Below are 15,705 nucleotides of genomic sequence, written 5' to 3' on the forward strand. Positions count from 1 at the left end.
TTGCTACTATTTTAAACAGCTGCATGCGTGCAAATTGCTATTGACCTTTGTTCATAGGCTGCTATTCCCATGTACTTTAAGCCACTTTCGGCGAATCGCATATTTAAAAAAACAAAACAGATAATAAATCCAAATAAACCAATCAATAAATAACATAAGTCTGCCAGCATCACTGAACTTCCTGGGGTCTCCATCTCATCTTGAGGACAGCTACTGCTATTTGCATATCCTCCCCCTTAAGTTCTCTCTGTGATTGCTGCTCTCTGACCTACTTCAGGGCACTGGACTCGGCGGACGCCTTTGGGTCCGGCTCACAAGACGTTGTGTCCTATTGCTACTGGGTGGAGAGGTGAAAGGTGCCAGGTTGAGTGCTGGACAAGGAAGACAGAGGATGGGTTGGGTGGGGGGGGGGGGGGGGGGGGGCAGGCTCTCTTCCCCAGGGAGCTGATGTGAGATTATTACTGGGAGCCCCATGGCCTTTTCACTGACCTACTCCGCCACCTCTGGATTTGGGCCGGTGACTCACAGCCATGAAGAGGGTTTTCCCAGGCAAAGACCTTTACCGGGCGAGTCAAGATTAGCTTTCTGTTACTGTTGCCTGGGAGACATTTTGCAGTTTCTCCATCTGTGTAAGCTTCTGCTTGGGATGGTGAAGAGAAGACCATTCATTATTCCGCCTGTTTCAGAGCATCCCTGACACTTTCCTGGGTGCCTGTTCAAGAGGACAGCTACAAGCTATTTCAGTCAATGTGTTCAGAAAAGTAAGCGTGCACATACTGGAGGCAGGGTAGCACATGCACAAAGAGCTGGAATGAGCAAGAATTGGCCATTTCCTTGGGAAGGGGAATGGGGCTAGAGGCAGAATCTGTGGCAGTGTTCAATTCTTCCCTCACTCCCCCCGACTCCTTACCCTGCAGGCCCCCTTTCTCCACAGACCGGGGCATTCGTTGGGAGCCCAGCAGGAGCTCGGGCCCACTCGGCCCAGTTCTTCTTATTGGACCACCTGGAAGATTTCACTTTTCATAAATAGTTTTGAGTTGAACGTATTGAGGGTAAGCGAACTCTGCATATGAATAAAAGAAAAGCGTGGCTGGGGGCTGAAGACTGGTGTCACACTCTTCCACATAAGCCCCCAAATTCATAAGCCCCCAAATTCAATGCCTGCAACCCAGCTCTGCCCTCTTGGTTCAGCTCCACGGCTGGCCTCACTTTTAGCCACCCGCTGTAGTCATTTTCTGCTTCCCTTAATACTCCTATCACCCTACAATGCAGTCTGCTGTGACAGTCACCCCCCCAGCGGGGGGGAGGGGGAGGGAGTGGTGCTCACTCCTGATATGGAAATCTGCAACGGAGCCTCATTCCAGCACCGGCAAGAAATCATTAGAATCATTAATCTCGGCTCTGTCCCAGATTATTAGATGTCATGTTGCTAATTGCTGTTCCAATATTGCCAAAGTAGTTTGGCAAAGCCAGGGACAGTGTTGCCTTGTTGCTCTCATATTTTTCTCACACCCAACCCTCTAAACTGTGTAACTGTCCTTTTCATTAGGCTTTGCATCTCTAATGCAACTTGCACTAAGCTGCAGGCAATGCGCCTCTTTTAAAGCAATCTGCGAGATACTGCAGGCCCTGCACCTGTACAATACTGCAGGCACTTCTCCTCTTCTAACGCTGCCTTTGTGATACTCAGACACTGCGTCTCTTCTAATGCAGTCTCAGGCCAATACAGTACAGTGCGCTCCACCAGCTCCACCAGCCCCGCGTTTTCGATGCGCTAGTACCCTTTACTGAATAAGGGGTAAAGCTAGCGCGTCAAAAATGTGCGTCCAACCCCCCCCAAACTAATAGTGCCCGCAACATGCAAATGCATGTTGATGGCCCTATTAGTTATTCCTGCGCGATACAGAAAGTAAAATGTGCAGCCAAGCCGCACATTTTACTTTCAGAAATTAATGCCTGCCCAAAGGCTGGCGGTAATTTCTGCAGGCACCGGGAAAGTGCACAGAAAAGCAGAAAAAACTGCTTTTCTGTACACCCTCCGACTTAATATCATGGTGATATTAAGTCGGAGGCCCCAAAAGTTAAAAAAAAGTAAAAATTAAAAACCGGCCCGCGGGTTGGAAGACAGATGTTCAATTATGCCGGCATCCGTTTTACGAACCCATGGCCGTCAGCAGGTTTGAGAACCGACGCCGGCAAAATTGAGCGTCGGCTGTCAAACTCGATGCCAGTCACCGCTCCTGTCAAAAAGGAGGCGCTAGGGACGAGCTAGTGTCCCTAGCGCCTCCTTTTACCGCGGGCCCTAATTTGCATAGGCCACCCTCCTGAATCGCGCGCCCAGGAGAGTGGCCTGTGCGCGCGCCAGGAGAGCGGGCTCTCCAGCGCTTTTTTCTGAATCGGCCTGTCTGTGAGATACTGCAGACACTACATCTCTTCTAATGCAGTCTGTGAGATACTGCAGACACTACATCTCTTCTAATGCAGTCTGTGTGATACTGCAGATACTGCATCTCTTCTAATGCAGTCTGTGAGATACTGCAGACACTACATCTCTACTAATATTGCCTGTCTGATTCTGCAGACTGCATCTCTTCTAATGCAGTCTGTGAGATACTGCAGGCACCGCACTGCGCCTCTTCTAATGCAACCTGTATAAAACCATGGATACTGCATTCTTCTAACATTGCCTATGTGATACTGCAGGCACTGCGCCTCTTCTAATGCAAACTGTATAATACTGCAGGCACTTTTCATCTTCTAACACTGACTTTGTGATAATCAGACACTGCACCTCTTCTGATGTAGTCTGTGAGATACTGCAGACACTACATCTCTTCTAACATTGCCTGTCTGATTCTGCAGATACTGCATCTCTTCTAATGCAGTCTGTGAGATACTGCAGGCACTGCACCTCTTCTAATGCAACATGTATAATACCATGGATACTGCACTCTTCTAACATTGTCTGTGTGATATTGCAGGCACTGTGCCTCTTCTAATGCAGTCTGTGAGATACTGCAGGCACTGTGCCTCTTCTAATGCAGTCTGTGAGATATTGCAGGCACTACATCTCTTCTAACATTGCTTGTCAGATTCTGCAGATACTGCACCTCTTCTAACATTGCCTGTGTGATACTGCAGGCACTGCACCTCTTCTAATGCAGTCTGTGAGATACTGCAGGCACTGTGCCTCTTCTAATGCAGTCTGTAAGATATTGCAGGCACTACATCTCTTCTAACATTGCTTGTCTGATTCTGCAGATACTGCATCTCTTCTAATGCAATCTGTGAGATACTGCAGGCACTGCATCTCTTCTAATGCAACCTGTATAATACTGCAGGCGCTTCACATCTTCTAACGCTGCCCCTGTGATACTGCAGGCACTGCACCTCTTTTAAAGCAACCTGTCAGATAATGCAGGCACTGCACCTCTTCTAATGCAACCTGTGAAATACTGCAGGCCCCTTCCTCTCTTCTAGTGCAGCCTGTGTGATGCTGCAGGCACTGCACCTCTTCTAATGTAGCCTGTACGATATTGCAGGCAATGCACCTTTTCTATCGCTGCCTATGTGATACTGCAGGTACTGACCTTCTAATACAATCTGTGAGATACTGCAGACATTGCACCTTTTCTTTTTTTTTCAATTTATTCTTTATTCAATTTCCATTAGAATTAAATCAGAATGAAAACTAACAATGGCCCACAACCCAGAAAAGAATAAAGGAAAATGCATTAAGCATAAAATCTTCATTCTGAGGCACAAGTCCACATATAATGAGGGGCATGAAGGCAAGATCAAGAAATAAACTAGAACAAACAATAACAGGAGGAATATATCCCATTCCTAAATTATCCACAGCCTTATCTTTAAAGGAAGAGGATCCAAAAACACAAACTGCTTTCTCTGATAAGACAGGAGACACTTGGATGGGTACTTAAGGAAAAAGGAGGCTCCCATCCTGCTTCCTATGACAATGAGGGTTTCACAGATGCAGGGAACCCTCCAACCTTCTGGCCACAGAATGCCAGATCTTTATTTTCACAAACCTTCGAGCTGCTACATCAATAGGCGTGGGATCTGCACAGGGAGGCTTATGAGAAAAGCCTGGAGGATCTAAATATGTAATCCTTGGAGGAGAGAGATATACAGACTTCAAAAACCTGAGCAAAATTCATGATGCACAAGAATCAAACCTTTTCCGGTGGAAAGAAATCTTAGAACGAGGGGGGGCCATGATGATGAAACTCAAAGGGGAAAAAGACTCAGGAACGATGTCAGGAAATATTTCTTCACAGAAAGAGTAATGTATACCTGGAATGCCTTCCTGGAAGAGGTAATGGTAAGGGAATTAAAAAAGGCATGGGATAAACACAGAAGATCCCTAGTGGCTAAAGGACAGAAATAAAGAAAAGAGGTAACCTAAGTTAGCTGGAGTAACCTGCACGGAGCAGCAGTTACTACCCTTAACAGAAGGCATGGGGGTAACCTGCATGGAGCGGCAGTTACTTCCCTTAACAGAAGGCATGGGGGTAACCTGCATGGAGCGGCAGTTACTACCCTTAACAGGAAGCATGGGGTCACCTGCATGGAACAGAAGTTACTATCTTTAACAGAAGGTATGGGGGTAACCTGCATAGAGCAGCAGTTACTACCCTTAACAGAAAGCGTGGGGTCATCTGCATGGAGCAGCAGTTACTGCCCTTAACAGAAGGCTTGGGATAACTTGCATGGAGCAGCAGTTACTGCCCTTAACAGAAAGCATGGGGTAACCTACATGGAGCACCAGTTACTACCCTTAACAGAAGGCTTGGGGTAACCTGCATGGAGTGGCAGTTACTTCCTTAAAAGAAGGCAAGGGGTAACTGCATGGAGCAGCAGTTACTACCCTTAACAGAAGGCATGGGGTCACCTGAATGGAGCAGCAGTTACTACCCTTCACAGAAGGCTTGGGGTAACCTGCATGGAGTGGCAGTTGCTACCCTTAACAGAAGGCTTGGGGTAACCTGCATGGAGTGGCAGTTGCTACCCTTAACAGAAGGCATGCAGGTAACCTGCATGGAGCAGCAGTTACTTCCTTAAAAGAAGGCAAGGGGTAACTGCATGGAGCAGCAGTTACTACCCTTAACAGAAAGCATGGGGTCACCTGAATGGAGCGGCAGTTACTACCCTTAACAGAAAGTATGGGGGTAACCTACATGGAGCACCAGTTACTACCCTTAACAGAAGGCTTGGGATAACCTGCACGGAGTGGCAGTTACTACCCTTAACAGAAGGCTTGGGATAACCTGCACGGAGCGGCAATTACTACTCTTAGCAGAAAGCATGGGGTCACCTGCATGGAACAGAAGTTACTACCCTTAACAGAAAGTATGGGGGTAACCTACATGGAGCACCAGTTACTACCCTTAACAGAAGGCTTGGGATAACCTGCACGGAGTGGCAGTTACTACCCTTAACAGAAGGCTTGGGATAACCTGCACGGAGCGGCAGTTACTACCCTTAACAGAAGGCTTGGGATAACCTGCACGGAGCGGCAGTTACTACCCTTAACAGAAGGCTTGGGATAACCTGCACGGAGTGGCAGTTACTACCCTTAACAGAAGGCTTGGGATAACCTGCACGGAGTGGCAGTTACTACCCTTAACAGAAGGCTTGGGATAACCTGCACGGAGCGGCAGTTACTGCCCTTAACAGAAAGTATGGGGGTAACCTACATGGAGCACCAGTTACTACCCTTAACAGAAGGCTTGAGATAACCTGCACGGAGTGGCAGTTACTACCCTTAACAGAAGGCTTGGGATAACCTGCACGGAGCGGCAGTTACTACCCTTAACAGAAGGCTTGGGATAACCTGCACGGAGTGGCAGTTACTACCCTTCACAGAAGGCTTGGGGTAACCTGCACGGAGCGGCAGTTGCTACCCTTAACATAAAGTATGGGGGTAACCTGCATGGAGCAGCAGTTACTTCCTTAAAAGAAGGCAAGGGGGTAACCCGCACGGAGCGGCAGTTACTACCCTTAACAGAAGGCATGCAGGTAACCTGCATGGAGCAGCAGTTACTTCCTTAAAAGAAGGCAAGGGGGTAACTGCATGGAGCGGCAGTTACTACCCTTAACAGAAGGCATGGGGTAACCTGCACAGAGTGGCAGTTACTACTCATAACAGAAAACATGAGGGTAACCTGCATGGATCGGCAGTTACTATCTCAAAAGAAAAAAAAAAAATCTTGCTATGCAGACTAAATGGATTATGCAACTTGTCACAGTATAGTTACTACACCTCTACTACTGCAACCTGCATGATACTACAGGCACTGCACCTGTCCAGTGGTGCAGGTCGAAAATTACAGACTGTCTGATGATGCAGGCACTTCAAACATAAGAAGTGTCAGGCTGGGTCAGTCAAAAGTCCACCAAGCCCAGACTTCTGTCCCTGACAGTGGCCATTCTGTGTTATCTGAAAGTAGCCAGCAGATCCTAATAGGAAAGTCCATTCCCTGAAGCTGAAGATGGAGACATCTGAGGTTATCTGTCTAAGTAATGGTTGATGAACCTGTCCTAGAAACTTAATCACAGCTTTACTATTAGCCTTCAGCACATTCTCTTGCAGCAAATTCCATAATTTAATTATGTATTCCCTGAGAAAATACTCCCCAAAATTGTTTTAAATCTTCTACTAGCTTATTATTTATTAAATTTATAGCCTGCTTAATTTATTAAAACAAACAAAAAACACCCTTAGCGGGGTACAACAATCAATCTGTTAGTTTTCTGGATTGCATTGTTTAAAATGGTAACTGTCCCATATTTATCTGTTAGACCGCACTCATGATTTTATAAACCTCTATCATATCCCTCTCAGCCATCTCTTCTCCAAGCTGAAAAACCCTCACCTGCGCAGCCTCTCATCATAGGAGAGATGTCCATACTCTATCATTTTTGTCACTCTCCTTTGCACCTTTGGAGATGGGGTGACCAGAACTGCACATAATAATCAAAATGCAGTCGTACCATAGATCTATACAAGGGCATTATGATAGTCTCAGTTTTGTTCTCGATTCCTTTCCAAATAATTCCTGACATTCTATTTGCTTTTTTATGGTCTGTGAGTTAATGATTTCAAAGTATTGCCCACAATTTCTTCACGAGCCATTTCCTGAGTGATAACTCCTAATATGGAACCCAATATTGTATACCTATATGTATCACTTTGCACTTGTCCAAAATAAACTAAATCTGCTATTTAGAAGTCCAATTCCCCAGTCTGACAAAGTCCACCTGATATTCCTCACAGTCAGCTTGCACTTTGACTACTTTGAATAATTTTGGGCTATCTACAAATTTGACCACCTGATTTTTAACACAACTTGTGATATGCTGCATGCACGGCATCTCTTCTAATACAGCTTGTCTATTGATGCATACACTGCACATCTTCTAATGCAACTTGTCAGATACTGCATGTTCTATGCCTCATTTAATGCAGCCTGTCCAATGATAAAGGCATTGCATCTTTAATGCAACCTGACAGATACTACAGGCATGGTTGCTCTTCTAATGCAATCTGTGAGATACTGCAGGTATCGTGGCTCTTGTAATGCAACTTCTGAGATACTGCAGACATTGTGGCACTTATAATGCAACCTGTGAGATACTGCATGCACAGTGGCTCTTCTAATGCAACCTGTGAGATTCCATAGGCATGGTGGCTCCTCTAAAGCAACTTGCAAGATACTGCAGAAACTGTGGCTCTTCTAATGCAATCTGTGAGATGCTGCGAGCATGGTGACTCTTCTAATGCAGCCTTTGAGATACTGCAGCCATGGTGTCTTTTATAATGCAACCTGTGAGATATTGCGGGCATGGTGGCTCTTCTAAAGCAACCTGAGAGATTCTGCAGGAACTGTGGTTCTTCTAATGCAACCTGTGATATACTGCAGGCATGCTTTTTCTAATGGAACCTGCGGGATACTGTAGATACAGTGGCTCTTTTAATGCAACCTGTGAGATACTGCAGGTATTGTGCTCTTCTAATGCATCCTGGGAGATACTGTAGGCATGGTGGCTCTTCTAATGCAATCCGTGAGATACTGCAGACATTGTGGCTCTTCTAATACAACCTGTGAGATACTGCAGGCACAGTGGTTCTTCAAAAGGAACTTGTGAAATACTGCAGGCACTGTGGCTCTTCAAAAGGAACTTGTGAAATACTGCAGGCACTGTGGCTCTTCTAATGCAACCTGTTAAATACTGCAGGGATGGTGGATCTTCTAATGCAACCTGTGAGATATTGCAGGCATGATGGCTCTTTTAATGAAACCTATGAGATGCTACAGGCACTTCACCTCTTCTAATGCAGCCTGGCTATTGATGCATACACTGCACATCTTCTAATGCAAAGTGAGATACTGCATGCTCTGTGCCTTGTTTACAGCAGCCAATCCATTGTTACAGGCATTGCACCACTAATGCAACCTGTGATATACTGCAGGCATGCTTTTTCTAATGGAACCTGCGGGATACTGTAGGCATGGTGGCTCTTCTAATGCAACCTGTGAGATACTGCAGGCACAGTGGTTCTTCAAAAGGAACTTGTGAAATACTGCAGGCACTGTGGTTCTTCTAATGCAACCTGTTAAATACTGCAGGGATGGTGTATCTTCTAATGCAACCTGGGAGATACTGCAGGTATTGTGCTCTTCTAATGCAACCTGGGAGATACTGTAGGCATGGTGGCTCTTCTAATGCAACCTGTGAGATACTGCAGGCACAGTGGTTCTTCAAAAGGAACTTGTGAAATACTGCAGGCACTGTGACTCTTCTAATGCAACCTGTTAAATACTGCAGGGATGGTGTATCTTCTAATGCAACCTGTGAGATATTGCAGGCATGGTGGCTCTTTTAATGAAACCTATGAGATGCTACAGGCACTTCACCTCTTCTAATGCAGCCTGGCTATTGATGCATACACATAAGAACATAAGAACATGCCATACTGGGTCAGACCAAGGGTCCATCAAGCCCAGCATCCTGTTTCCAACAGTGCCCAATCCAGGCCAGAAGAACCTGGCAAGTACCCAAAAACTAAGTCTATTCCATGTAACCATTGCTAATGGCAGTGGCTATTCTCTAAGTGAACTTAATAGCAGGCAATGGACTTCTCCTCCAAGAACTTATCCAATCCTTTTTTAAACACAGCTATACTAACTGAACGAACCACATTCTCTGGCAACAAATTCCAGAGTTTAATTGTGCGTTGAGTAAAAAAGAACTTTCTCCGATTAGTTTTAAATGTGCCTCATGCTAACTTCATGGAGTGCCCCCTAGTCTTTCTACTATCTTCTAATGCAAAGTGAGATACTGCATGCTCTGTGCCTTGTTTACAGCAGCCAATCCATTGTTATAGGCATTGCACCACTAATGCAACCTGTGAGATACTGCAAGTACTGTGGATTTCTATTGCAACCTGCGAGATACTGCAAGCATGGTGGCTCTTCTAATGCAACCTGTGAGATAATGCAGGCACTGTTGCTCTTCTAATGCAACCTGCAAGATAATGCATGCTTGGTGGCTCTTCTAATGCATCCTGTTAAATTTTGTTAAATTTTGCAGGCACTGCACACCTCTTTCAGTTCCATAGCTGGGGAACTGGTTTCTAACTTGCCATTGTAAAGGCTTCGGTGACATTCCTCCACTATTAGAGATATCAGTTGTTACACAGTGAGAAATGATACTGTCAGTCAGTCTGCCCCGTGGGTTTATAAATGTTGGGCTGAGGCATGTTTTCTAATATTACCAAACATTTAACACACCCATGAAAAAGACATGATGGATTCCTTAACCACAGCTTGCAAACAAGTCTTTCCTGTTGTATAATTATCTTTGTGTCCTGGGACCCTGTTTTTCTGTCAGGGGTCTCTTCCTCTATGCTATCCTTCCCTCTCTCTGTCATCTTATCTTCTCTCTTTCCAGAAAATTCTGCATAGTCTGCAATAAAGCAGTGAGGTTGCATGTGCTGTGATTCTGTTCTGATCTGAGGAAGAGCGTATTTACTCTAGAAAACTCATTAAGAAATGTATTAAGTTAGTCCAATAAAAAGTTATCACCGTATCTAATGTTTGCTGTTCTTATTCGTTTGCCTTTATTTCTGTGCATTCTTTGCAAGGTGTATGTGTGATCACCTCAGCTGGACAGCTCCTAGATTAGGTTATTAATTTGTTATACTGCCTCTCAGAAATAAGCAAAGCAGTTTACAATACAAAACATACAACTACAAAAAATGAAAACACATTACACAGTAAAACAACATAAAAACCATAAAATGATAGGTTTAAAAATGTGAAAGATGTATGAAATCAGAGGCAATTCCTGAGGTGAGGGTACTGGTATGACTCTGCAGCCATTTTCACATTCACACCTACTCACTTCTGCTTGTGTGCACATTGGCAGGGGACTGGCCAGTGAGGAGCTGGTTTCATTTCAGGAGTATCTAATACCGGATTCAATATTTGTGAATGAAGTTTTGGAGTTAAATCCAGGATTAATTTTGAACACAATGGAAAACAGTCCCTTATTTAATACTGGAATCCACAGCATATAGAAAGCAAAAGGACTGAATGCTGTCTTAGTGGAGGCAGGAGGAGCCTGGGTGTGTATTACTGTGCCCCTCCGCCCCCCTGTCAGAGGGTTGCCATCCCCTGATTTGAGCCCACCTCCTGATTTCCACATCTCTGCGTCTCAGTGCTGGGAGATTTCTGGGTGGAAGCCTTGGCCCCAGGTGTGGCTAGTGCCAGAAGGAACAAGCTGCTTCGCAAACACCGGCTGAGCCAATAAGGGAGGCTCCAGGATAAACCAATGGGACAGGGATGGAACTGGTTTGGGTTGGGATAAAACGGGTCCAAATGTTGGAAGGGTGTCTCCTGCCTGAGACTGAGCGCACTGAGTATAAAGGAACTTTCTCACCCCTCTCCTGCAGACACCAGATCCAAACGTCACTGCTGGAATAGGGTAAGTGTCAGCAGGTTCTCCCTGCACCACACAGCACTTGCACACTCATAATGTTAAACTGAATTTTGTAGCATCCAAAATTATTAAGTGAAAGCCAGCAGAAAAGTATTATATATTTTATTATAACGCACAAGATTTAGTGCTATATTGTCTGATTGCCCTCTGGATTGCACTGTATCAGGCTGGAACAGGTCTGTTCCGGACTCTGTGTCACCTTGTGCAGATCAGTTTAGCCTTCTCATGCCAGCTTCTTTCTGATTGTGCGGGGGACTTCTCCCTCTCTGGAAGCAGTTGCACAGCCCTTTCTCCCTAGAGCTGACCGCAGTGAGGTCTCTGGCACATTGCAAGCCTACACCAGCTGCAAAGAGCTTTCACTGCTGCTCAGGAGGGCAAAAATGAATTCTCAGGGTCTTTTCTCTCTGTATTTGGACTTTGGAGCCGCACCTTTCTCAGCCTTGCTAATCTCTGAGCTTGGTAAATGAGCCCTGCTGATTGTCCCAAAACAGGAGCCAGAACTTGGTCATAGTGTATCAGCTAGCTGTAATCACAATTAATAAGATGTATTTCAACGATAGGGACTTACAAAGTTTTTTTGAAAAGTTAGAGAGTCCAAGGTAAGGATGGGCCCACTGCCTCCCTGGTAAACCATGTTAAAGAGAGGAAAGGCAACCCAGACCCATCAGAGCCAGGCTCCAGCTCCCCGCACTGTCAGCCAAATCTATTCAACATGTTAACCCCATGACAGAAAGACTGGAACGTGGAAGCACTCTCCTCGCCCACCCCCCATCCACACAGGCATGGCAGGTGACAAACGCATTACCAGGGCTCCCTGCACTTTCTACCTCTACATTACTACCCTGTTACCAGGACTGCTATCAATGGGATCAAGTACCTGAAATATCAGCCTCAACTGCCCGATCTCCCTGTTTCATATCCCAGGTATCAGGGGCAGTCCTTGGAAGGAATGAGGCTCAATGCCTCAATGGTTTGTTTTGGTTTTTTTACTTAAAATCACACATACAACAAGATATATATTTTCTGTTTAGACACTGAGACAGAAAGTTTAACATGTCGTCTCAAGTGTTAAAAATGTGCAAGCCTGCAGGTACAGATGTTCTGAACACGCAGCGATACCGTGCTTCCTTTCTGTATATGATATGATTGCTGAGAAGCTGTGGATCGTTACTTTGTACAAGGCAGCCATGCAGAGAGGAAAGCTTCGGAGAGAAGGACCCCGCCCTATGGGAGCCAGGTGTGCTAACCAGGAGAACTCCCAAGAAGCCAGTTTACATCCCTTTTTTTTTTTAGATCCCGGCTCTGCCACTGACGTTCGGTGAACCTGGGAAGGGGGCGTCACTTTACATCCCTGTGCCTCAGTTCTAATCCCAACCCTGCCACTGATTCTCTGTGGGAACCTAACAGCATAGTTCTGTATGTGATTTTAAGCATGCACAAAACCCAGTTTTCAAAAGCAAGGTCCGGGCCTGCTTTTGGGGTGTGCTACCACACGGTGACCCCGCAGTGGCATCAGCAGTCTCTTCTCTCTCTCCACTCCTAGCCTTACTTTCATTAGCGTTGTTTTTTCTCCACCTCAGCAGTAGGAGCCCATGATCTGCTCCATCTCACAGCCCCACTCCAGGGGCATCTCGAGAGCCTTCTGGCATCAGACTTGCGAGGAGCAGGAGACATCCTGGGACGGGTGGGAAGGGCCTCTGCTCATATCAAACATGGCTGCAATAGGCTTCTCAGACAGCAAAAAGCAAAACATAAAGAGGTATATAAATATATTTGTTACATTTGTATACCCCTTAATGTTTTTCTTTTTGCTCTTTGAGTGAACTTATGGTTTCAGGTTGCAATAGGATTCTGCTTCCAGTTGGCCTCATCTCTCCGGCCAAAATGTGCAGGGCCAGATTCAGGCACAGGCACCATATAAATATGCCTAGGGAACAAATTTCTGAAGCTGTGAAAAAAAAATGGGACTTTCCCTGCTGCTCTTAGATTTCTGAGGGCAAAACACCCCCAGTAGCAGTCCATAATCTTAAATCCGGCCCTGCACCTGTGCCAACCATTCGCCTGTTTCTGATATTACTGGTAGGGTTCGGGACTCTGACTCCCCTCAGCAGGGTTCAGCTCTCTCTGATAGGGCTTAGCTATTTGGCTATCTTCCACACTCTCTGTGCTTCTCCTAACCGCTGACCCACTGTACCCCCACTATGATCACCTTCTGCCAGCAGGAGGAGAACCTGTACTTCTTAGGGACCTCTGCCTCCTCGCTTGACTTCATTATGAAATCTGAAGCACACAGGGTCCTACAAGGACTCACTGATCCACACATTTGAAATTTCATAGTGAAGCCAGCAGTCACAGGTAAGCAGCACTGTGCTTTCTTCTTGCCAGTAGGAGAGGATCATGCTGGGGGAGAGGGATGGGAAGGAAGAGAAGATTGTGATGGCGACAGGCAGTAGGGGGCTTCAGGCTTCATTGCAGACCAGGGAGAGGAGGGAGGTGTCCATTTTTGGCATACAAACAGGGGCATTGTTGATCCTAAGGTGAGCCCTGCAGAAGGTACTTGCAAAAATTCTGAAAATGTAAGTTATGTGCATGAATTCAGAACACGCCCCTGAAATACCTCATTTGTATGTGGCCAGATTTACGTACTTTGTGAACTTATGCACCTAAATCTAAGTGATTAAAAATCCATGAAAGAACATATGTATCTAATTCCTTATTTTTATGCATGCAAGTCTCAACAAAGCTTTTGAAATTTGCCCCCTAACCTCCATGCCATTCCCAGTGCAACGTTGCCACTGGCTCTCTGTGTGACCCAGAGCAAGTTACTTTGAGGTCCATATTCAGTCACTGGCTGATTAGTGTAGTTAGCCAGATAAATGTATCCGACTAATTTTGCAGGGATATTAGGTGGCACAAGTGCACCACTGAATATCCCCGGCTATGTCAAAGTTAGTCAGAAAATTTTAGCAGGCTAAATTTAGGACTGCTAAAATTAGCCGGCTAAAATTATGCTGAAATGCTGAAAATCTGTATTTATCTAACTGGATAGTTGATGCTGCCCAGAACAGCCCAGCCCTGGACCTATCCAGCTAATTGTTTAGCTGCTAAAAAGTTAGCTGGCTAAGGCCAGGGTGGCGAGCATGATTGGATATTTAGGGACCTTCCTGTTCAGTCTTTATTTTATTTTTCCCAGGAATTTATTATACCAAGAACAAAAAATGGGAGAAATCAGTGGAAATAAATGACTCGTCATTTTTATGGGTAAATAATAAATGCTGATAAATTCCTGGGAAAAATAAACTAAAAAATGGAAAACGAAGGTCCCTATGGATATTGAAACACCCCCATTTGTCTGGCTACATCCAAACTTAGCTGGTCAAAAAGGGTTGCATATGGACCTTTCTCTCTTTGTTGACGATGATGATGATGATGATGATCTTGTTCCTTCTTGCCTTGGAAGCCTTTGTGCAATCCATGTTGCACTTCTATGCTGCCAGTTGGCCAGTACACAAAGATGGTGAATATGTCCTTTTGATGGCAAGGATGAGGTGTCCTTCTGTCTTGCCCGGTAAATGATATCCTTTCTATTATTCTAGGACTGACGGAATCTGAGGAAGATGCCACAGCTACTCACAATTATCAAAGATATTATTAACACCTTCTACAGTTACTGCAATAAAGAAGATCTCCATGGCAAACTCAACAAGGAGGCTTTCAATTTGCTCATCCAAAATGAATTTGCAGATATTATTGAGGTAACTTTCTTTGCAATGATTTTCTGAAGAGGGGATTGAGGGATGTAGGTGCAATAGTCCCCAAGGCTCTTTGATGTTCCATCATTTAGTTTCTGGATACTTTCTTACCTGGCTTATTCTTAAACAGAGATGTGGAACAGGTTGGCCAACAACTTGCCCATCTCCCCAATACAATTAACTAAAAACAAATCAACATGTGGAGAAGTAAATGGTGACAACACTTACTCATGGATTTCATAGCACATGGTCCGTAGTCCATGAATGATGCTTCTGAGGAGAATCTTATGTCAGGGTTTGGGGGTCTGTATGTTTTTTCAATTATATTGATGAGGCTTTGGCATTCTAACTGTTGTTTTAACAAGTCAGATTACTGCTTTCTTTTTCATGCACTTTGCTTTCCACCATCTCTTGCATATCTGATCCTGGGCAGATTCTCAGGGCTTACCAGATTGGGAACTGAAAAGATGAAGTCAATGAAAATGAAAAGTAAAGTTAAGAAGGCAGAGCCTGCATAGAGAGTGTGGGCCATGTAACCAGGACTGTCGTCTGGGAGTGGAGGTTTGGGCAAAGGCGAGCTGGGACAGGTGGAGGGCAAGAGAAGGGGAGGGCTAGCAAGTATCCTGGCCATCCTGTCCAGTTTGAACCGGCCAATTCCTTGATGAGCAGCAGGGGGTCCTTGGAGATATAGAAAAGGCCAAGAAGGGGGTAGGCGGCACCATTTGAGCATGGGATAGCTTTGGTGGGAGGGACCTGGTCAGTTATCAATGACAAGATTCTAGTGTTTACTCAGATCATGGTAAGGATGGTCTGGGGAAGGATGTAAAAAAATAGTGTGGAGGCTGATGTCTCATGCACCTAGCAGCAGCACGCAAAGAGCGGTCTGCTGAAAAGGTCTGCTGAAAAGGCGGGTACATGCCTGGTTTTG

The 15,705-nt window shown here is 45.3% G+C and overlaps 2 protein-coding genes across 8 annotated transcripts in view; one reads left to right on the top strand and one right to left on the bottom strand.

The window, feature by feature from the left end:
• S100A1 (S100 calcium binding protein A1) overlaps positions 1-15,705 on the bottom strand; it is a 291,017-nt gene that overhangs the window by 141,377 nt on the left and 133,935 nt on the right. The gene's annotated exons all lie outside the window — the stretch shown is intronic.
• The window catches only part of LOC115077151 (putative mediator of RNA polymerase II transcription subunit 12), a 28,120-nt gene continuing 23,337 nt past the window's right edge, over positions 10,923-15,705 (top strand). For 5 of the 7 annotated variants that reach the window (XM_029579371.1, XM_029579369.1, XM_029579370.1 and 2 more), the window contains exons 1-2: positions 10,924-11,010; positions 14,622-14,780. In XM_029579371.1, the coding sequence (XP_029435231.1) occupies positions 14,643-14,780 (138 nt within the window). In that variant the 5' untranslated portion in view covers positions 10,924-11,010; positions 14,622-14,642. Of the gene's footprint in view, positions 11,011-14,621; positions 14,781-15,705 lie in introns of all 7 variants that reach the window. The other 2 variants (XM_029579375.1, XM_029579368.1) reach the window with 2 other exon arrangements.

Source organism: Rhinatrema bivittatum, chromosome 16 (assembly GCF_901001135.1).
Source record: "Rhinatrema bivittatum chromosome 16, aRhiBiv1.1, whole genome shotgun sequence".
Classification (NCBI taxonomy): domain Eukaryota; kingdom Metazoa; phylum Chordata; class Amphibia; order Gymnophiona; family Rhinatrematidae; genus Rhinatrema; species Rhinatrema bivittatum.